Raw genomic sequence first — 21,726 nt, 5'->3', positions numbered from 1 at the left:
TGTTTTGTTTTTGTAAAGGCCTTTCCAGTGATGAGCGTGGTACATTAGCCACAGCTACAGGTGCTTTAGTATATGACACTTAAATGTACATATTGTCCCTACTGAATAAAGAAATACATCAGTACATTTATATCTTATTTTGAAAGGATGTCAATGATTTTAAATGTAACTGATGTTGAAACAGTTACCCAGGTTTTGTGTCTGGCATTGAGTTTGGGTATCACCTGGTTACCTGGCTGATGTGTGCAGGTGTGGGTCGGATGGGAGGCCATCTTGTGGTGCGAGTTTTCATTTTACATAAAACTAATGAAATACTTTGAACAACAATGTTAAAGATGTTACTGACTAGCTGAGTCCGAGTTGTTAAAATGTTGATATCTAATAGCTGCAGATGTTTCTGTGGCCAACGTACAGAAGTGTGGCGCTGCTGCCAACCCAGTTGTTCCTTCATACATGTTCATGATGGGAAAACGTTATAATCATCATCTTTATTGTCACTGCAACACCCATGAAATCATTTAACCTGTTTAGGTTGTAGCTCAGAGTGCCAGTGTGTGGAAGTGGAACCAGGAACCTGATGGATCTGGTCCCAGACAGCAGCTTGATGGCAACGTTTTTTATCCCAGGACTTTTGGACGTTTCAGAAACTAAACGTCTAATAAAGTCTAACTTTAAATATAAATATTCCACAGAGGGATGATTTCAGGGACCAAAGTATAACGAGACGCTGACGTTAAGACGGGTCGGTACGCGGCCCACACCAGAACCCGTCCTTGTGGAACCGTCCCCATGATGTTTCTACAGATGAAGGTAGAACCTTCTGGAAGTTGGACCAAGGAGGAACCAGGCGAGTGTCTGGGCTCATTTCTTCATGATGTCTCAGAAGGAATCAGTTTGAGGCGTTTTATTACGCAGCCACAGGTGATCAGATTACAGCGCCATGACATCATCATCTGGGCCGTTCTGAGGGACAGTGGCGTATGTAAACTTCTGACAGGTCCGCTTTAATCAGTCAATGGACTCAAAGGTTCTTTTCAGTCCTTTTTATTGGTTCCTTTTCTTATATAAGACCAACTCATTTATACAGGAGTCGACGGGTTAAAGTGACGTTAAAGTGACGGAGCCGTCAGCGCAGTCCGCTCTGGATCCTTCGCTCCGTTCTCCAAACTCAAGCACACAAACAGGAAGTGATGTCACACACTCACCTGGTTAAATAAAACATAAAAGCAGAACACTTCCTAATCATTACACACATCAGATATGACGGCTGATCCAGCTCCGCTGCCACCGAGACAGCAGGCGCCATCGATCAGACCAACCAATCAGCTCACAGAACCTTTCCCTGGAGCAACTGCTGGCCAATCAGCAGCCGGCTGACTGAGCTGAATCAGGTACAGAGGCCTCTGATTGGAGGACTGAGAGGAGGGGACAGTCAGAGGTCCTAAAAAATCCCTGAAAGCTGCTCTGACCTCAGCTGCAGCAAGCTGATTGGTTCAAAGAAGAGGTTCATTGGTGGGCGTGGCCAAGGCTGCACGCCGGTGAGCGAGGGCGGGGCCAGTCCACGGTCACAGGTGCTGCCAGTCGATGGCGACCAGCGTCTGATTGGCCTCCTGAGCGTGGCCGATGACCTCAGCGATGCCGTGCTGCCGCCACAGACGCTCGATCTTCCTGTAGCGCTCCGAGCAGAGGTGGAGGGGGTTCCCCCGCCTGGAGACAGACAGACACACGTCAGAGAACATCCAGCTTTGACCACGGAACGTCTGAGGGTCGGCCATGACGGTTTGGGTTAAAGGTTCTAGAGAAACCAAAGAACATGATCCTCCCAGCGCCGCCTGCTTCATAACGATGAGCAACATGCAGGAGGTCCTGGCAGCTGCTCAGACCTCCATGATGGGGGTGTCAGGAGTCACTGGGTTCCCTTAGAGAACCTTTAACCTGTGCTGTGGATCGGCACCACATGGACAGAACTGTGGAACCGACCCGGTGACCCGGACAGACAGGAAGCAGAGCGGGACCGAGTGTCTGAAGACATCATTTAGGACGACTTCACAGCTTCATCCCTGACTCAGGGTCAGCTGGACGTTCATAAAGATCCACAGACTCACAGAGAGCCTGAGATGGATCACCAACACCGCAGTGCCTTTGGGCCAAGGACCGACATCCTGGGTTCACGCTGTTCTGCTCAGAACAGAAACAAACATTTACTGCTTCAGCTTTCTATAAAGGTCCTCTCTGTCTGGCTCCCTATACTGCATGTTTTATTCAGGATGGAGGACTTTATTTTATACGGCCCAGTTTACCACCATCCCAGGTAACCAGGTAACCAGGGACCATCCCAGGTAACCAGGGGCCATCCCAGGTAACCAGGTAACCAGGGCCCATCCCAGGTAACCAGGGGCCATCCCAGGTAACCAGGTAACCAGGGGCCATCCCAGAGGCCTACCTCCCTAGAGTTGGACCCTCTTTGGTTGGGTCCTGGTCCCTGCGGTGGAACCACTGTTCCTCCTGACATTGTTTTACCGACACACAGACATGAACGGTTCAGTTACCATGACCAGGTATCCCAGAGTAAACCCAGACGTACTTGAGGCCTTGGTCCGTTTCTCCGTAGTCGTCCAGGTAAGGTGGAGGATAGAAGCAGCCCTTAGTTTTACCTGCGACGAACAACACCTGACTCTCTCTAACCCTGCACACACACACACACACACACACACACACACACACAGGTGTAACAGCTGCAGGGTGGGACCATGAACACGTAGAACCAGACGCCACTGAGGCAGGTGTGTTACCTGAGGAAGAGGCCCACGCCGGCTCCACAGGTGAAGGTGTGGGCGGTGCAGGCTCCAACGTCCTCTCCGTCCACCTCCGTCTGGCAGCAGTAGCTCTGAGAGCACAGCATGCAGCCGCAGACCAGGCACAGCGTGGGAGCGCGGGACTTGTCCCCACCTGAGCGTGGGCACCTGCACAGGTAACAGGTAGCAGGTTATGAACCTGGTTCCAGAACTGAACTGGTCCCAGAACTGAACTGGTCCCAGAGCTGAACTGGTTCCAGAGCAGAACTGGTCCCAGAACTGAACTGGTCCCAGAACTGAACTGGTTCCAGAGCAGAACTGGTACCAGAACTGAACTGGTTCCAGAGCAGAACTGGTTCCAGAGCAGAACTGGTCCCAGAACTGAACTGGTTCCAGAGCAGAACTGGTACCAGAACTGAACTGGTTCCAGAGCTGAACTATACTCTTTTGAGGACTTTTTAAGACCCCTTGAAAACCCCGCCAGCACCGCTGGTTGTTTCAAACAGTGATGTTAAAGCTGCTGGTGGCATAAAGGATCCAGGAGGTCCAACTGCACTCTGGTCAATATAAAAACAGGAGTAGGATCACATAATCAATCAATACAATGTTTATAATCACTTGGTTTTTGGTTGGTGGAGAAGCCAATAATTTACAGAACCAGTAAAGAACTGGCTGTAGAAGCAGCCGTGGTTAAGAACTTAGACTAGTTTGGGTGAAAAGCCCCCGGACTGACCAGCAGGGGCCACCTGAGGACAGGTAGGAGCAACAGGTGAGGGTGGTCCTGTTGTTGTAGCTGCATTAAACCACCTGAAGCCATTGTGCCATACACACAGACGTGGATCTGGTCCTGATCCGGTATTGATCAGCTACAGATCAGTCTGGGTTTGTTCATCATTAAACAGCTCCTTCACTTTCCCTTCCACTCGCTGGGTACTGACGTGAAGCTGGACGCCTGGTTGATCAACACGCTGTAATCTTCTGGCAGGTTGATCAATCTGTTCGACTCTCTGGGGAATCTGACCAAGACTCCGCCCCCTTGTAGCACCTGTCCCACACCTGGATCGCAGCACCACCTGGATGACACACACAGTGGATCACAAACCGCGGACGTGTTTGTTAAGCTGGTAGTAAAAACACTCTTGGTGTGATAAGCGTCAGACGATCTGGGCCGTTTTATTTTCACATGATGTGTGAATGATGCAGAGTATAAGTGAGTATGTTGTATAACCACCACATCCTGCGACATCATGATCTGTCACAGCTCACACATGGAACCTTCTGACAGGTGTGTGCTGCGGCTGCAGGTGAGTGCAGGTGTTACCTGTGAATGAGTGGCTCCAGCAGCGTGCGCTGGCTCTGGTAGAGCAGCAGCAGGTTGGAGGGCAAACTGAGGTAGCTGCACAGCGCCTCCCACTGACCGGCTCCGGTACCTGAAACCCAGTAACACAGTCTATATGCAGCTCTCACAAGGGGAGCGGATGAGTCTTTGTTGTCGTTACCCAGCAGGTCAGCAGGGGGCGCTGAAGAGTTCAGGTAATGGAAGAAGAGGGCGGCGGTTCGGAGGAAGGGCAGGATGCCAGCCTTCACACATCTCCACAGCTGCCACCCAGAGGACACTTCAGGTAATGCACTGACCAACACAGGCAGATTCTAACTTAAACACCTGATCAAGCAATCAAACCATCACTCACACCTGATCTGATCCACCACCACACACCTGCCCAGGTGTTCTCTAAGGCTTAAGTAAAGCTGTAAGGTGAGCGCCTCCTCCTCTGACTCTTCACCGTCCTGATCCATGCACACCTCATCTGGAGACAAACAGGTGAGGTACCGACAGGTAAGGGGCCGACGGCTCACAAGCAGACAGGTCAAAGAGCTGCCGCCGGTCTGTTTCCCACCTGTGGTGAAGGTGAGCAGGATCTGAACCAGGTGGGCCACCGTAATGAGGTGAAGCAGGTGGAGATGAGCAGAATCCACAGAGCTCCGCCCTGATTGGTCCAGACTGTGAACTGAGCTGTAAGACAGCACGCTGTACACCTGCAGACAGAAGAGCAGTAGGTCACCTGGAGCCAGGCAGGTGAAGCCGGACTTTGACTGGACTGTGGCTGCCTTACCAGCAGGTGAAACATGTCCATGTTCAGGATACAGGGAGTGTCCTCCACCTGGGAGTTTGGCACCAGAACTGGACCAGAGCAAAGCAACCAGTTAGTGACTTATTGGGGGGGGGGGGGCAGACGGGCTGGGCGGTTCTGTACCTGCCAGGAGTCTGATGAAGTGGCTGTGGACGGTCCTCAGAGAAGCTGAAGTCCAGCAGGCTGAACTGAACCTGGTCAGAGAGCTCAGACAGTCGTCCTGAAAAACACCAACAGCCCCATCAGCTCCGTCTGCTGCAGACACCCGCCCGCCACCAGCAGCACCACCTGTGTGCTCTCACCTGTCGGCAAGGCAAACTTCCAAACAGAGGCTTCTTCTCGTCCATCAGGAGGCGCTCTGCAGAAACACAGGAGGGAGATCAGAACCGCGCCTAGATGGGAACAGTCAGGTTCACCTGACAGGTGAGCGCACTCGTTACCAGACAGGTGGGCCTACTCGTTACTGTACGAGAAGGCCCACCTGTCAGGTAACGAGAGCGCTCACCTGTCAGGTGGACGCACACTCGTTACCCGTCAGGTGGGCCTACTCATCACTGTACGAGAAGGCCCACCTGTCAGGTGAGCGCACTCGTTACCAGACAGGTGGGCCTACTCGTTACTGTACGAGAAAGGCCCACCTGTCAGGTGAGCGCACTCATTACCAGACAGGTGGGCCTACTCGTTACTGTATGAGAAGGCCCACCTGTCAGGTAACAAGTGCGCTTACCTGTCAGGTGGGCCTACTCATCACTGTACGAGAAGGCCCACCTGTCAGGTAACGAGTGCGCTTACCTGTCAGGTGGACGCACACTCGTTACCAGACAGGTGGGCCTACTCGTTACTGTACGAGAAGGCCCACCTGTCAGGTAACAAGTGCGCTTACCTGTCAGGTGGGCCTACTCATCACTGTACGAGAAGGCCCACCTGTCAGGTAACGAGTGCGCTTACCTGTCAGGTGGACGCACACTCGTTACCAGACAGGTGGGCCTACTCATCACTGTACGAGAAGGCCCACCTGTCAGGTGAGCGCACTCGTTACCAGACAGGTGGGCCTACTCGTTACTGTACGAGAAAGGCCCACCTGTCAGGTGAGCGCACTCATTACCAGACAGGTGGGCTTACTCGTTACTGTATGAGAAGGCCCACCTGTCAGGTAACAAGTGCGCTTACCTGTCAGGTGGGCCTACTCATCACTGTACGAGAAGGCCCACCTGTCAGGTAACGAGTGCGCTTACCTGTCAGGTGGACGCACACTCGTTACCAGACAGGTGGGCCTACTCGTTACTGTACGAGAAGGCCCACCTGTCAGGTAACAAGTGCGCTTACCTGTCAGGTGGGCCTACTCATCACTGTACGAGAAGGCCCACCTTTCAGGTGAGCGCACTCGTTACCTGACAGGTGGGCCTACTCGTTACTGTACGAGAAAGGCCCACCTGTCAGGTGAGCGCACTCATTACCAGACAGGTGGGCCTACTCGTTACTGTATGAGAAGGCCCACCTGTCTGGTAACGAGTGCGCTCACCTGACAGGTGGGCCTACTCGTTACTGTATGAGAAGGCCCACCTGTCAGGTGAGCGCTCTCGTTACCAGACAGGTGGGCCTACTCTTTACTGTACGAGAAGGCCCACCTGTCAGGTGAGCGCTCTCGTTATCAGACAGGTGGGCCTACTCTTTACTGTACGAGAAGGCCCACCTGTCAGGTGAGCGCTCTCGTTATCAGACAGGTGGGCCTACTCGTTACTGTACGAGAAGGCCCACCTGTCAGGTGAGCGCTCGCTGTGTGAAGACGTGTGAGGAACCTGTTAGAATTATTTTTACTATTCTCTACATGTTTTATTTTATTTACCATGTTCATTGCATTTATCACGTATTTACTCATTACTATTAAAAAGGTTTTAAGGTTTGAGTTCAGTCAGATGTTAAAGTGTCTTTCAGACGACTGATATCTCTCTCTTATGTATTATTGTGTTTATGAGTATCATTTATTTACGGAAACATATACCATGCTTCATCTTAAATTATGTGTTTCCACTGTGTCGCTCATCGTTGCAGAAGGCCTGCAGAGATACGACTCTTTTTCCAAGAACTGAACTGAGTGAACTGCTTTGTATTATCTCGAAGGTCACATTGCAACCTGCCCTTAGAGTAATAACGGGTTCTTGTAACTAGTGACCTTTCCTAAACCGAATAAAGAGAAATTAAACGGTGCTTCAGAGCAGCAGGATTTGTAACTGAACACATCTCTGCTGTTCTCCTTGCAAGTAAAAAGAAACTAGCGTCTGTTGTCTTTATTCCCTGCGTGGCTTAATGAATGAAATTTAGGTGTGTGAACCTGACAGAACCTGCCTGAGGAAACCACTTCCAGCACATCTGCTGGAGTTTACAGCTCAGAACTCTTAGTCCTTGAAAGCATCCTTGCACAACCCAATTCTGCACATTCAATGGTTTGTATACTGTGACCTTCTCCTGCATTGTTTACATTTCAATAGTTTTTTAAAGTGTACTTTAAATCTATGTTTACTTTTAAATCTCTGCTGCACCTAAAACTGTAATCTAACTTTTACTGCAATTTACAAAGCTGTATGCAACAAACTTTCGTTCTGTACGCACTCTGTGCATAAAAATGACCAATAAAGTTGTCTAAGTCTAAGAACCTGTGCAGATGTCTCCTGACTCAACCATGAGTTCTCCCCTCCGCGCTGCGTGGGTCGCTCCATCTGCTGAACGGTTCTGGTGGTTCTGATTAATGGAACGCAGCAGAGAAATGCAGCTCCTGCATGAGTTGCAGGTGTTTGGTAGAGAGGAACCTGCCTGGAGCCACATCAGAAGGTCCATGCAGTCCATGGAGTCCTCCTCTGGACCAGCTTTGTGCTAAAGGCCCGTAAGGCAGTGCTGACCTACTGCATAACAAGCGTACCTGTCAGGTGTGTGTTCGTATCGGTCAGGTGTGTGCGTACCTGTCAGGTGTGTGCGTACCTGTCAGGTGTGTGCGTACCTGTCAGGTGTGTGCGTACCTGTCAGGTGTGTGCGTACCTGTCAGGTGTGTGCGTACCTGTCAGGTGTGTGCGTACCGGTCAGGTGTGTGCGTACCGGTCAGGTGTGTGCGTACCTGTCAGGTGTGTGTTCGTACCCGTCAGATGTGTGTTTGTACCCGTCAGGCAGTGTTGTAGTACTCGAGTCCGAGACTCGAACTCGAGTCCGAGTCATTGGCTAAATTTAGAGACTCGTGACTTGACTTGGACTTGAGCACTGATGACTCGAACTTGGACTCGGACTCCTACATTCAGATCATTTTGACTCGGAGATTGAGAAAAAGACTCGACTTTTTTTTATATCATTAGGCTATAATTTTAATATGTCATTAGAATATTATTTGGTGTATGATTTTAATATCTAAATGTCATACCGCGCACGTGACGTCACCATCTCATGAGCAACGCCCCTTGCTGCTAAGGAAGGGCAAACAGTGTGAGAGCGCACGTAGCAACCAGCCATTACACATGCAACAGATACAACGATATGACCGACTTTACAGCTGTTAAACTTTCACAAGAGGATGTCCAGGCGCCCATTTTACTGGTAGAACTGTGGAACAACATACCAACGTTCAGCTCAAACGATGGCTTGAGTGTCGAGGGCTTAGAAAGACTGGAAAACGGGCCGAGTTGATAGAAAGGTAAGTCGTTGATTTCTCCTGCCCGGCGTTCATGGCGTCATTTGCAGTTTTTTCCTGTTTGTAGTCACCGTCCAGGAATCGGTATAAATTTTCCGGCCCGCCGAACAATTTAGTCCGGCCCGGTGGCGAAATGCATTATCATTATCCAACGGCTGTATCTCCTCGCTGCATCGACTGATCTGCATCAGATTTGTTGTGAGTCATGGGGGAACGCTGCCGAACGCGTTTGTGGGAATCGGCCGGTGGACGAGCGAGGAAAATGCGTAACAGCATCTGCGGTGGCGGGCGGCCGGCGGTGTGGGAACCCCGCCCGCCGGCCGGCACCGTGGCGGTGGCCAACAGGCCGGAGTGCGCTTGGCTCCGAAGGCCGATCGACGCCGCTTGCGGCTTTAACATCCTTCATATGTGGCCTATCAGCGTACCTCGAGTCGCTGTTGCACGTTCCATAACAACAATGTTTAAAAACCATGGTTAGGAGACGTCTTAGACTTGGAAAAAGCGGTAGTTTAACCGAGTAAAACCAAGGGTAACTACAGCGAAAGAGTTATTAGTGCAATGGAATGTTACTGCTTCATGTCATACATCACACATCACAGCATGTTCCTACAACGAACTTGGATCAATAGTGACTCGACTCGGACTTGACTCGGATTTTTTTTTTAATGACTTGGACTTGAACACTGGAGACTCGAACCTGGACTCGGACTCGAGGCATAGTGACTTGACTACAACACTGCCGTCAGGTGTGTGTGTACCCGTCAGGTGTGTGTGTACCCGTCAGGTGTTCGTACCTGTCAGGTGTGTGTTCGTACCTGTCAGGTGTGTGTTCGTACCTGTCAGGTGTGTGTTCGTACCTGTCAGGTGTGTGTTCGTACCTGTCAGGTGTGTGCGTACCTGTCAGGTGTGTGCGTACCTATGCTCTGCATGGTGTAGGCGCAGGTGGACCAGCTCAGCACCGGGACTCTCGGGTCCTGCTCATTTGGGTTCACTTTCAGGCCCACCTTGTAGGCCGACATGCAGAAGGTGTTGATCATCTCGCTGACGCTGCTGGAGAAGGGGTTCCTGAGGGAGGAAGTGACATCACTGGTGACGTCATGGACACCACCTGTGCCTCACCTCCATCAGTGTTCAGGTGTTAAAACTTACTGAGGAACAAAGTCAACTCTGAATCCTTCAGGGACGACTGGCTCCGCCTCCTGGGCTGCACCTGCAGCATGGACACGTTAATCCCAGCTGAACACCTGAAAACACTCACGCGCCTGCCTCCCACCTGCGACAGGTGACTGACCTGGGGACAGCTTCCTGTGGGCGGAGATGAGCACAGCTACCTGCTGACTGGTTCTGCTCAGCCACGCCTCTAGAGAGGGATGCTCCACACTGAGGAAAGAAAACATGTCTGCTAGCTCCAGGACTGGACCTGTGTAGCTGGCCAGGTGTGAGCAGGTACCTGTGGTCAGGTGAGGGGGTGTGTGGGAGCAGAGGGATCACGGTGTTGCTCAGACACTCGCACAGCGGACACAGGAACTCTCCGTTCTCCACGTCGTAGCTCGTGTGACCTCGCAGACGCTGCTGCCGTCTCTGCTCCTTCTGCGTGACTGCCTCAAAGTACCTGCACACGCACAGGTGTGGGCGGTCAGGTGATGCTCCAGTCAGCTCCTGACTGGACTGAGTCAGCTGCGGCGTCTTACCTCTGCCAGCAGGCGGCGTGCATGATGTGTCCACAGCTGGCCGTATGGGTCCCCACGGAGAGGTCGGGGTGCATGAACAGAGGGTCGTGATGCTCTGGAACGAAGGCACACACCTTTAGCAACAACCAATCAATCGCCGGCGCATCATTTTCACACCTAGCGGAGCTCCAGGCACCTGGGTCAGGGAAACCGCGGCTGCGGTTTTTGGATAAAACGGTGGACCTCTGGATGAAGGCTGCCAGCACCATCGCTCTACCCAGACCTCTGACCTCCTGCTCCTCCTGGCACAGGATGCAGGTGACCAGCTGACGGCGCTCCGCCCCGCCCATCCTCCTGGGGCCGACGCACACCTGAGAGGCGCAGGTCACCTCTGAGCTGGGAGGACTGCAAGACAGAAGACCGCCATGAGCCCCCGAGACGCTGGAAACAGGCAAAACACGTGTTCAAGGACATGTAAGGGTGTCCAGGTGTGTGCAGACATAAACAGGTGTGTGCAGGTATGCCCAGGTGTAAGGAGGGGGAGCAGTTATGGGCGACATAATCAGGAGTACGAGAGTGAATAAGTGAGCTTCTTTAGGGCCACTAGGTGCTTTATATCAGTTCCAAACCAGACACTCCAGAGGTGGAGTTACATGTGAGGCTCAGAAGAACAGCGACACGCTGCAGTTGTTAAGAAGCTTTGGGAAAAAGAGAAATTTGCTCCTCAAAGCCTCTCCAGAACCACGAGGACGTAGCGAGAGGGGAGATCCTTCAGAGCCTGGGTGCCTGGAAGGAGCGACCTCCTCCGGTCTGTGGGGACAATGAGGAGGTTCTGATAAACGGCCACAGCAGGGCTGCAACAAACAGCTGCTGCTTTGAATGGTGCTCAGGTGACGTCTCCATCAAACATCACGCCCAGCTTTCTAGGGCGTGGTTAAGCCGGCGAGCTCAGGTCACAGAAATACTGCTTGATTCCTGGAGTGACATCAGCAGGAGCAATCAGCAGCACCTCAGAGAGGCGGCTCCTTAACGAGTGCTCCTTAACGAGTGCTCCTTAACGAGTGCTCCTTAACGAGTGCTCCTTAACGAGTCCAACATCTCAGTGGGCTTAAAGGAGCGAGACAGCTGAATGCCGTCTGCAAAAAGGTGACAGAGACGTCAGCAAACTCCTGAAAAACAGGGGAGGAACATTCGGAGACACAGAATAGGTCCCAACACAGAACCCTGGGGCACCTCACAATAAATCTGCAGAGTCAGCGATGAGCTGGTTAGCCGAGACGCTAAAACTGCTAGCGGACAAATATGGCGAGAACCGAGCTGGTGCAGCTCCTGTCAGAGCAGCCAGGCCTGCAGTCAGGCGCTGAGGACAGCCCAGCAGGACCACAGCAGGTGTGACCAGGTGTGACCAGGCGTACCTGTGCTCGGCGGTAGACGTGGACGCCTCCAGGTCCTCCATGCTCTGCTGAAACAGCTCCTTGTTCTCATTGATGAAGTGCTTCTGCATCTCGGACATCTGCGCCATGATCTTCTCCCTGCGCAGACGGGCCATCTCAGCCTTCCTCTTCCTCTCCGCCTTGTCTTTGTCCCTCAGCGTCTGCAGGAAACGGCACCGATCACCTTAACGGCTCACAGCAGGTGAGTCTGAGCGAGGCGGCACGCCCTCTGCAGGCCTCACCTCCTCCGGCCCGCGGCTCTGGTTGACGTTGACGCTGCCGCTGGATGACGTGCGTTCTCGGGCGGTTTTGATGTTTCCAACCATCTGCAGACCAACAACACCACAAATCTTAGACGAGTCGCTGGGAACAACGAGGGAGAGAACCGGCAGAATCTGACGGGACACCTGGTACCTTAAGAATCCAGGTGATCATGTCCTTGTGGACCTCCAGGTGAGGAGCATTCTGCAGACTTTCTAACAAAGCCAGGACACTACCTGAGGTGCTGGGAGCGTCACCTGGACCTGAACACACACACGAGGCAGTAGTCATGACATGGACTGCTCACACAGGTAAGACACAGGTAAGCTGAGCGTGCTCGTGCGCTGACGTGCGATCTTGCTGCTGTATCTGAAGCTGACGTCGTCGTCTCCGCTGCTGTTCTCCAGCTGCTGCTGCTCCTCCAGCAGAGCCATGCCCACCAGGTGGAGCACCTACAGGTGAGCAAGCAGCACAGGTGAGTCTAGCGCAGCCGCCGCTGACGTCCCGACAGGTACGGCCGTGGGGCTCACCCTCTGCAGCATGGACTCGGTCCAGCCGCCGCCGCTGGGCTCCACGGCCCACTGCAGCACGGCGCCCTCCACGGCCAGCAGCACGTCGCACTGCAGCAGGTTCACCAGGCTGCCGAAGAGCGGGCAGAGAGGGGGGGGCAGGGGCGGGGGCAGGGCTGGAGACGCACACAGGTTACCATGGTGACCAGGTGAGGCACGGAGCGGGGTTTGACTGCGCTCACCTGTGTCCTCTGCGTTCTGTCGCCTCAGCTTCCTCTGAGCCTCCTCAGCCTGGGAACATAAACCGTAACAATGACCACACCCGAGAAACACCTGAGAAACACCTGAGTGACACCTGAGAAACACCTGAGAAACACCTGATAAACACCTGATAAACACCTGAGAGACATCTGAGAAACACCTGATAAACACCTGAGTGACATCTGATAAACACCTGAGAAACACCTGATAAACACCTGAGAAACACCTGAGAGACATCTGATAAACACCTGAGAAACACCTGAGAGACATCTGATAAACACCTGATAAACACCTGAGAAACACCTGAGAAACACCTGAGAGACATCTGATAAACACCTGATAAACACCTGAGTTACACCTGAGAAACACCTGATTAACACCTGAGAAACACCTGAGCGACACCTGAGAAACACCTGATTAACACCTGAGAAACACCTGAGCGACACCTGAGAAACACCTGAGTGGCACCTGAGAAACACCTGATAAATACCTGAGCGACACCTGAGTGACACCTGAGAAACACCTGAGAAACACCTGAGAAACACCTGAGTGGCACCTGAGAAACATCTGATTAACACCTGAGTTACACCTGAGAAACACCTGAGAAACACCTGAGAAACACCTGAGAGACACCTGAGTGACACCTGAGAAACACCTGAGAGACATCTGATAAACACCTGAGAAACATCTGATTAACACCTGAGTTACACCTGAGAAACACCTGAGAAACACCTGAGAAACACCTGAGAAACACCTGAGAGACACCTGAGTTACACCTGAGAAACACCTGAGAAACATCTGATTAACACCTGAGTTACACCTGAGAAACACCTGAGAAACACCTGAGAAACACCTGAGAAACACCTGAGAGACACCTGAGTGACACCTGAGAAACACCTGAGTTACACCTGAGAAACACCTGAGAAACATCTGATTAACACCTGAGTTACACCTGAGAAACACCTGAGAGACACCTGAGTGACACCTGAGCGACACCTGAGAAACACCTGAGAAACACCTGATAAACACCTGAGAAACACCTGAGTGGCACCTGAGAAACACCTGAGAGACATCTGATAAACACCTGAGTGGCACCTGAGAAACACCTGAGAAACACCTGAGAAACACCTGAGTGGCACCTGAGAAACACCTGATAAATACCTGAGAAACACCTGAGTGGCACCTGAGCGACACCTGATAAATACCTGAGAAACACCTGAGAAACCCCTGAGTGGCACCTGATAAACACCTGATAAATACCTGAGAAACACCTGAGTGGCACCTGAGCGACACCTGATAAACACCTGATAAATACCTGAGAAACACCTGAGTTACACCTGATAAACACCTGATTAGCACCTGAGAAACACCTGCGCTGCGCTCTGATGCGGTTACCTTGGACTGGTCCGCTCTGCTGTAGTGGTGGAAGTAAAGGTTGAAGTGTTTGCTCCACTCGGGCCGCAGCTCGTAGAGGCCCCGCCCCGTCACACCTGGCTTCCTGTGGAGCAGCAGCACAGGTTGATCTCTCAGGTTCAAGGCTGACTTACCGGGTAAAGTGGACGGCTAAGCAGCGCAGACTGACTTGAACAATGCAACGCTGTCGATGACTCTCTCCAAGCCAGTCTCCTTATTGCCCTGAAAGACAGGCGGGGAGTCAGGTAAGCCAGCAGGTAAGCCAGCAGGTAAGCCAGCAGGTAAGCCGACAGGTAACCAGGCCAACAGACACGCTCTTACGTTCTCAGGCAGTGCTTTGACCAGCTCGCTGTGAGCCATGGGTCTGATGGACAGCTGGTGGAGGATTTCTCTCCTGACCTCGTCCAGGGGCTCCACCTGGCCGACGCCGGGAAGGTACCGCTCACCTGGAAGAGACGCGCGGCAGGTAAGCTCACCTGCAGACGCTGCTGCTGTAGACCTGCCCGGCTTCTCTGTGGACACTCACCAACGACCATGATGATGAGGTGCAGCATCTCCTCTATCAGGGTGTTCTGCTGGGCCAGATCCTGCAGAGCGGAGAACATCAGAACCGGCGCGTCTCAGAACCGGCAGCAGATTCTGAAACGGGCCGGCAGGTTCTGACCTTATTGGCTTCTCTGTATCTCTTCCTGATGTCGACGGAGCTGAAGATGTGGAAGAGTTCAAAGCGGCTCAGAACGATCATCAGAAAGTGGTTTGGATCCATCATGGAGGCCCCCACCTGCAGCAAAAGCTGTGAGTGGAACAGAACCAGAACCAGAACCAGAACCAGAGCGGGTCGGGCCGCGCGGGGTCAGAGGGCGTACCTGCAGCATGACCACGTCCTTGTCGAACATCTCCACTCGGCACTTGACGTTGTGGTAATAATAGATCTGGAACACAGCAGACGTCACCAGGTGTTCCTGCAGGCGGGAAGTTCTGGTCCGAACAGAAACTCACCTGGTTGATCAGAGAGAAGCCGTTCCGCCTCCACATCCCAGCATGCACCTGTGCACAGAGCACCAGGCAGCGCAGGGGCAGCTCTATCAGGAGGTGGGGGCTGAGCTCGCCCTGAGGAAGCAGAGACAGCCGTCAGTCCTGTGATTGGTCAGAGCCGGTCATGTGATCAGAGGCGTTACTGACCAGCGGCAGCTGCTCGGGGAACCGGGACGCCACCTCCGTCCTGCTGAGGAGAACGTGGAGCCCTGAGAGGACACAGCAGCGTCAGGAAGCACGCCACCAACACGTATGTTCCTCTGCACACGCCTGCTTACCTGCCAGCAGCCTGCACACGGGCAGGTGGATGGACACCTTCTCCTGGGACACCTGGTACCTGAACGTGTCCACGCAGTGACCCGCCAGGCTCAAGCTGATTGGCTGCTCGCCGTCAGACAGGCCGGCGTGGCACTGACTGAGCGCGCTCAGACACTTCTTATACGCCTCGATCAGAACGCGCTCCTTCAAACCCAGACAGGACAACGGGTCAGTGCACAGGTACGGACCAGAGGACACGCCCACATGCAGCGTGAACACACAACCACATGCCACCTGGACCCAGTCACCCAGCCTAGGTGAGTCCCGGAGCACAGGTGTGACATGAATGCTGCTGCCTCAGGTGAGACCTGGAGCACAGGTGTAACATGAATGTTGCTGCCTCAGGTGAGTCCTGGAGCACAGGTGTAACATGAATGCTGCTGCCTCAGGTGAGTCCTGGAGCACAGGTGTAACATGAATGCGGCTGCCTCAGGTGAGTCCTGGAGCACAGGTGTAACACGCGTGCGGCTGCCTCAGGTGAGACCTGGAGCACAGGTGTAACACGCGTGCCGCAGGCTCAGGTGAGACCTGGAGCACAGGTGTAACATGCGTGCCGCAGGCTCAGGTGAGACCTGGAGCACAGGTGTAACATGAATGTTGCTGCCTCAGGTGAGACCTGGAGCACAGGTGTAACATGAATGCTGCTGCCTCAGGTGAGTCCTGGAGCACAAGTGTAACATGCTTGCCGCAGGCTCAGGTGAGACCTGGAGCACAGGTATAACAAGCGTGCCGCAGGCTCAGGTGAGACCTGGAGCACAGGTGTAACATGAATGTTGCTGCCTCAGGTGAGACCTGGGGCACAGGTGTAACATGAATGTTGCTGCCTCAGGTGAGACCTGGAGCACAGGTGTAACATGAATGTTGCTGCCTCAGGTGAGACCTGGAGCACAGGTGTAACATGCGTGCGGCTGCCTCAGGTGAGACCTGGAGCACAGGTGTAACATGCGTGCGGCTGCCTCAGGTGAGACCTGGGGCACAGGTGTAACATGCGTGCGGCTGCCTCAGGTGAGACCTGGAGCACAGGTGTAACATGCGTGCCACTGCCTCAGGTGAGACCTGGAGCACAGGTGTAACATGAATGTTGCTGCCTCAGGTGACACCTGGAGCACAGGTGTAACATGCGTGCGGCTGCCTCAGGTGAGACCTGGAGCACAGGTGTAACATGAATGTTGCTGCCTCAGGTGACACCTGGAGCACAGGTGTAACATGCGTGCGGCTGCCTCAGGTGAGTCCTGGGGCACAGGTGTAACATGCCTGCGGCTGCCTCAGGTGAGACCTGGAGCACAGGTGTAACATGCGTGCGGCTGCCTCAGGTGAGACCTGGAGCACAGGTGTAACACGCGTGCGGCTGCCTCAGGTGAGATCTGGAGCACAGGTGTAACACGCGTGCGGCTGCCTCAGGTGAGACCTGGAGCACAGGTGTAACATGCGTGCGGCTGCCTCAGGTGAGACCTGGAGCACAGGTGTAACATGCGTGCGGCTGCCTCAGGTGAGACCTGGGGCACAGGTGTAACATGAATGCTGCTGCCTCAGGTGAGACCTGGAGCACAGGTGTAACATGCGTGCAGCTGCCTCAGGTGAGACCTGGAGCACAGGTGTAACACGCGTGCGGCTGCCTCAGGTGAGTCCTGGGGCACAGGTGTAACATGAATGCAGCTGTCTCAGGTGAGACCTGGAGCACAGGTGTAACATGAATGTTGCTACCTCAGGTGAGACCTGGGGCACAGGTGTAACATGAATGTTGCTGCCTCAGGTGAGACCTGGGGCACAGGTGTAACATGAATGTTGCTGCCTCAGGTGAGACCTGGGGCACAGGTGTAACATGAATGTTGCTGCCTCAGGTGAGACCTGGGGCACAGGTGTAACATGAATGCAGCTGTCTCAGGTGAGACCTGGAGCACAGGTGTAACATGAATGTTGCTGCCTCAGGTGAGATCTGGGGCACAGGTGTAACATGAATGTTGCTGCCTCAGGTGAGTCCTGGGGCACAGGTGTAACATGAATGCAGCTGTCTCAGGTGAGACCTGGAGCACAGGTGTAACATGAATGTTGCTGCCTCAGGTGAGACCTGGGGCACAGGTGTAACATGAATGTTGCTGCCTCAGGTGAGACCTGGGGCACAGGTGTAACATGAATGTTGCTGCCTCAGGTGAGACCTGGGGCACAGGTGTAACATGAATGTTGCTGCCTCAGGTGAGACCTGGGGCACAGGTGTAACATGAATGCAGCTGTCTCAGGTGAGACCTGGAGCACAGGTGTAACATGAATGTTGCTGCCTCAGGTGAGTCCTGGGGCACAGGTGTAACATGCGTGTGGCTGCCTCAGGTGAGACCTGGGGCACAGGTGTAACATGAATGCAGCTGTCTCAGGTGAGACCCGGGGCACAGGTGTAACATGAATGTTGCTGCCTCAGGTGAGACCTGGGGCACAGGTGTAACATGAATGCAGCTGCCTCAGGTGAGACCTGGGGCACAGGTGTAACATGCGTGCGGCTGCCTCAGGTGAGACCTGGGGCACAGGTGTAACATGCGTGCGGCTGCCTCAGGTGAGACCTGGAGCACAGGTGTAACATGCGTGCGGCTGCCTCAGGTGAGACCTGGGGCACAGGTGTAACACGCGTGTGGCTGCCTCAGGTGAGACCTGGAGCACAGGTGTAACATGCGTGCGGCTGCCTCAGGTGAGACCTGGGGCACAGGTGTAACACGCGTGTGGCTGCCTCAGGTGAGACCTGGGGCACAGGTGTAACATGCGTGCGGCTGCCTCAGGTGAGACCTGGAGCACAGGTGTAACATGCGTGCGGCTGCCTCAGGTGAGACCTGGGGCACAGGTGTAACACGCGTGTGGCTGCCTCAGGTGAGACCTGGAGCACAGGTGTAACATGAATGCAGCTGTCTCAGGTGAGACCCGGGGCACAGGTGTAACATGCGTGCGGCTGCCTCAGGTGAGACCTGGGGCGTGTAACATGAATGCAGCTGTCTCAGGTGAGACCTGGGGCACAGGTGTAACATGAATGCAGCTGTCTCAGGTGAGACCTGGGGCACAGGTGTAACATGCGTGTGGCTGCCTCAGGTGAGTCCTGGGGCACAGGTGTAACATGAATGCAGCTGCCTCAGGTGAGACCTGGAGCACAGGTGTAACATGCGTGCGGCTGCCTCAGGTGAGACCTGGGGCACAGGTGTAACATGCGTGTGGCTGCCTCAGGTGAGACCTGGAGCACAGGTGTAACATGCGTGCGGCTGCCTCAGGTGAGACCTGGAGCACAGGTGTAACATGAATGCAGCTGCCTCAGGTGAGTCCTGGGGCACAGGTGTAACATGCATGCGGCTGCCTCAGGTGAGACCTGGGGCACAGGTGTAACATGAATGCAGCTGCCTCAGGTGAGACCTGGGGCACAGGTGTAACATGAATGCAGCTGCCTCAGGTGAGACCTGGAACACAGGTGTAACATGCGTGCGGCTGCCTCAGGTGAGACCTGGGGCACAGGTGTAACATGCATGCGGCTGCTCACGTCAGTGCAGCACCACTCCTGGATCATGGAGATGATGTGGGTCAGCTTCATCTGCAGGGTGAATGCTGCCTCCCACTCTGGCTCCATCTCGATGTGCTGGCCCACCTGTCTCACCACCGGGTCCATGCCCTGCCAGACAGACACACAGGTGAGATCACACAGACAGGCTGGACGTGCGCAGGTAAAGGGCTCGCTGGCAGTTACCTGCATACACCTCAGCAGGTCCAGAAAGGCATCAAAGCCGTCCAGAAACTTGAGCCTGAGCTGGTCGCTCCACTCAGGGGGCGGACTGATCAGGACGTACCTGCAGACACAACACCTGGTCAGACCGCCAGGAAGACTCAGGTACCTGAAGCTCACCGCTGCTTACTTCAGGTCTCCTATGAGGCTCTGCACCCGGCCGAACTTGAAGGCCTGCTGGGCCGTGTAGCGGTCGAACTGGAACCGGCCCTGAGGGTCTCTGTGACGGAGCTGGTCCACAAAGGTTCTGATGATCGTCATCATCAGGTTCTCCTCCACCATCAGCATACGGGCCTGCAGAACACACAGCCGTTTGTCAGTTCCAGAACGTGAACGGGTTCTAGTTCCAGTCTGAACAGGTTCCAGTTCCAGAACGTGAACGGGTTCCAGTTCCAGTCTGAACAGGTTCCAGTTCCAGACTGTGAACAGGTTCCAGTTCCAATCTGAACAGGTTCCAGTTCCAGAACGTGAACGGGTTCCAGTTCCAGTCTGAACAGGTTCCAGTTCCAGAACGTGAACGGGTTCCGGTTCCAGAACGTGAACGGGTTCCGGTTCCAGAACGTGAACGGGTTCCAGTTCCAGTCTGAACAGGTTCCAGTTCCAGAACGTGAACGGGTTCTAGCTCCAATCTGAACAGGTTCCAGTTCCAGACTGAACAGGTTCCAGTTCCAGACTCGTGAATGGGTCCCAGTTCTGGACTCGTGAACAGGTTCCAGTCCAGAACGTGAACGGGTTCCAGTTCCAGTCTGAACAGGTTCCAGTTCCAGAATGTGAACGGGTTCTAGTTCCAATCTGAACAGGTTCCAGTTCCAGACTGAACAGGTTCCAGTTCCAGAACGTGAACGGGTTCTAGTTCCAATCTGAACAGGTTCCAGTTCCAGACTGAACAGGTTCCAGTTCCAGACTGAACAGGTTCCAGTTCCGGACTCGTGAATGGGTCCCAGTTCTGGACTCGTGAACAGGTTCCAGTTCCAGACTGTGAACTGGTTCCAGTTCCAGACTGTGAACAGGTAACAGTTCCAGACTGTGAACAGGTTCCAGTTCCAGTCTGAACAGGTTCCAGTTCCAGACTGTGAACAGGTTCTAGTTCCAGACTGAACAGGTTCCATTTCCAGACTGAACAGGTTCCAGTTCTGGGCTCGTGAACGGGTTACAGTTCCAGAACGTGAACAGGTTCCAGTTCCAGTCTGAACAGGTTCCAGTTCTGGACTGTGAACAGGTTCCAGTTCCAGACTGAACAGGTTCCAGTTCCGGACTCGTGAATGGGTCCCAGTTCTGGACTCGTGAACAGGTTGCAGTTCCAGACTGTGAACTGGTTCCAGTTCCAGACTGTGAACAGGTTCCAGTTCCAGACTGTGAACAGGTAACAGTTCCAGACTGTGAACAGGTAACAGTTCCAGACTGTGAACAGGTTCCAGTTCCAGTCTGAACAGGTTCCAGTTCCAGACTGAACAGGTTCCAGTTCCGGACTCGTGAATGGGTCCCAGTTCTGGACTCGTGAACAGGTTGCAGTTCCAGACTGTGAACTGGTTCCAGTTCCAGACTGTGAACTGGTTCCAGTTCCAGACTGTGAACAGGTTCCAGTTCCAGACTGTGAACAGGTAACAGTTCCAGACTGTGAACAGGTAACAGTTCCAGACTGTGAACAGGTTCCAGTTCCAGTCTGAACAGGTTCCAGTTCCAGTCTGAACAGGTTCCAGTTCCAGTCTGTGAACAGGTAACAGTTCCAGTCTGAACAGGTTCCAGTTCTGGACTCGTGAACATGTTCTCACAGTTGTTCAGTGTCTTTCCTGATGAGTGGACAGAGAACCTTGCGTCCAACCTCGGTCGGGTGCTGAACAAATACCCACCACAGCAGAACTCTTAGGGTCACCGGCTTAACGCCGTCAGGCGGGGGGGCGGCCCGGTCCAGCAGCAACTCACCAGCGAGGGCACGGTGAACACCTGCACCGACAGGTCGGTGATGGAGAACTCGCGGTCGTGGTCGTCTCGGATGTAGTCACTCTGCAAGCGTTCATAGTTCTACGGGTGGGGGAGGGGGGACACAGAGAGACAGCGGTGTGTGGGGGTGCAGAAGAAGACCCGTACTCACCACGGTGGGGACGGTGAAGAGCTGCACAGACAGCGACGTCACTGACACCACGCGCTCGTGGTCGTCCTCCATAAAATCTGTCTGCAGCCGTTTGTAGTTCTAGAGGGGGAGGACATGTCACGTAGGGGTCAGAGGTCGCTGCTGTGCTACCGGCTCATAACCCCCCCACCCCTGTTAATCTGTGATCGCAGGGACCAATCAGAGCTCAGCCTCCCACTGGGTCGGCTCAGATAGAACCTCCTGCAGGGGGACAGCAGGGTTCTCCTGACGGCCGGGCCTCTGATCCCCCACCAGGCTGCCCTGCAGGCCCGACACGCGGTTCCCCACAGAACACCCAGAACACGGCCCAGAAACGTTTGCTACGGTGGACAGAACACCAGCCGACT

General features: G+C 53.9%; 1 protein-coding gene and 1 long non-coding RNA gene across 11 annotated transcripts in view; one reads left to right on the top strand and one right to left on the bottom strand.

Annotated features, from left to right (window-relative positions):
• Positions 1–1,028: 1,028 nt before the first annotated feature.
• Positions 1,029–21,726, bottom strand: part of ubr2 (ubiquitin protein ligase E3 component n-recognin 2) — a 33,984-nt gene continuing 13,286 nt past the window's right edge. For 2 of the 9 annotated variants that reach the window (XM_021314441.2, XM_036126786.1), the window contains 35 exons: positions 21,172–21,270; positions 19,379–19,542; positions 19,213–19,312; positions 19,009–19,137; positions 15,461–15,644; positions 15,330–15,391; positions 15,147–15,257; positions 15,014–15,079; positions 14,812–14,928; positions 14,674–14,734; positions 14,469–14,593; positions 14,317–14,369; positions 14,130–14,232; positions 12,495–12,764; positions 12,314–12,416; positions 12,118–12,227; positions 11,946–12,029; positions 11,686–11,864; positions 10,467–10,711; positions 10,292–10,385; positions 10,051–10,212; positions 9,892–9,980; positions 9,750–9,810; positions 9,517–9,665; positions 5,230–5,285; positions 5,051–5,147; positions 4,910–4,977; positions 4,694–4,832; positions 4,513–4,603; positions 4,295–4,425; positions 4,117–4,225; positions 3,734–3,868; positions 2,793–2,963; positions 2,585–2,686; positions 1,029–1,707 (listed from right to left, as the gene is read on the bottom strand). In XM_021314441.2, the coding sequence (XP_021170116.2) occupies positions 1,566–1,707; positions 2,585–2,686; positions 2,793–2,963; positions 3,734–3,868; positions 4,117–4,225; positions 4,295–4,425; positions 4,513–4,603; positions 4,694–4,832; positions 4,910–4,977; positions 5,051–5,147; positions 5,230–5,285; positions 9,517–9,665; positions 9,750–9,810; positions 9,892–9,980; positions 10,051–10,212; positions 10,292–10,385; positions 10,467–10,711; positions 11,686–11,864; positions 11,946–12,029; positions 12,118–12,227; positions 12,314–12,416; positions 12,495–12,764; positions 14,130–14,232; positions 14,317–14,369; positions 14,469–14,593; positions 14,674–14,734; positions 14,812–14,928; positions 15,014–15,079; positions 15,147–15,257; positions 15,330–15,391; positions 15,461–15,644; positions 19,009–19,137; positions 19,213–19,312; positions 19,379–19,542; positions 21,172–21,270 (4,161 nt within the window). In that variant the 3' untranslated portion in view covers positions 1,029–1,565. Of the gene's footprint in view, positions 1,708–2,584; positions 2,687–2,792; positions 2,964–3,733; positions 3,869–4,116; positions 4,226–4,294; positions 4,426–4,512; positions 4,604–4,693; positions 4,833–4,909; positions 4,978–5,050; positions 5,148–5,229; positions 5,286–9,516; positions 9,666–9,749; positions 9,811–9,891; positions 9,981–10,050; positions 10,213–10,291; positions 10,386–10,466; positions 10,712–11,685; positions 11,865–11,945; positions 12,030–12,117; positions 12,228–12,313; positions 12,417–12,494; positions 12,765–13,136; positions 13,181–14,104; positions 14,233–14,316; positions 14,370–14,468; positions 14,594–14,673; positions 14,735–14,811; positions 14,929–15,013; positions 15,080–15,146; positions 15,258–15,329; positions 15,392–15,460; positions 15,645–19,008; positions 19,138–19,212; positions 19,313–19,378; positions 19,543–21,098; positions 21,271–21,340; positions 21,440–21,726 lie in introns of those variants that run through there. The other 7 variants (XM_021314443.2, XM_021314444.2, XM_021314445.2 and 4 more) reach the window with 7 other exon arrangements.
• On the top strand, positions 17,798–18,955 carry LOC118557213. 2 transcript variants are annotated; one of them, XR_004927710.1, is made up of 3 exons: positions 17,798–17,825; positions 17,914–18,441; positions 18,570–18,595. It is a non-coding gene; the product is annotated as an uncharacterized LOC118557213 (long non-coding RNA). The 2 variants fall into 2 exon arrangements; XR_004927711.1 differs by lacking the exon at positions 17,798–17,825 and adding an exon at positions 18,940–18,955 and having other exon boundaries at positions 18,314–18,441; positions 18,570–18,895.

The sequence above is a fragment of the Fundulus heteroclitus genome, chromosome 22 (assembly GCF_011125445.2).
Source record: "Fundulus heteroclitus isolate FHET01 chromosome 22, MU-UCD_Fhet_4.1, whole genome shotgun sequence".
In the NCBI taxonomy this organism is placed as follows: Eukaryota; Metazoa; Chordata; class Actinopteri; order Cyprinodontiformes; family Fundulidae; genus Fundulus; species Fundulus heteroclitus.
Note: the sequence above shows the minus strand (reverse complement) of the source record. Positions and strands in the feature narration are given on the sequence as shown.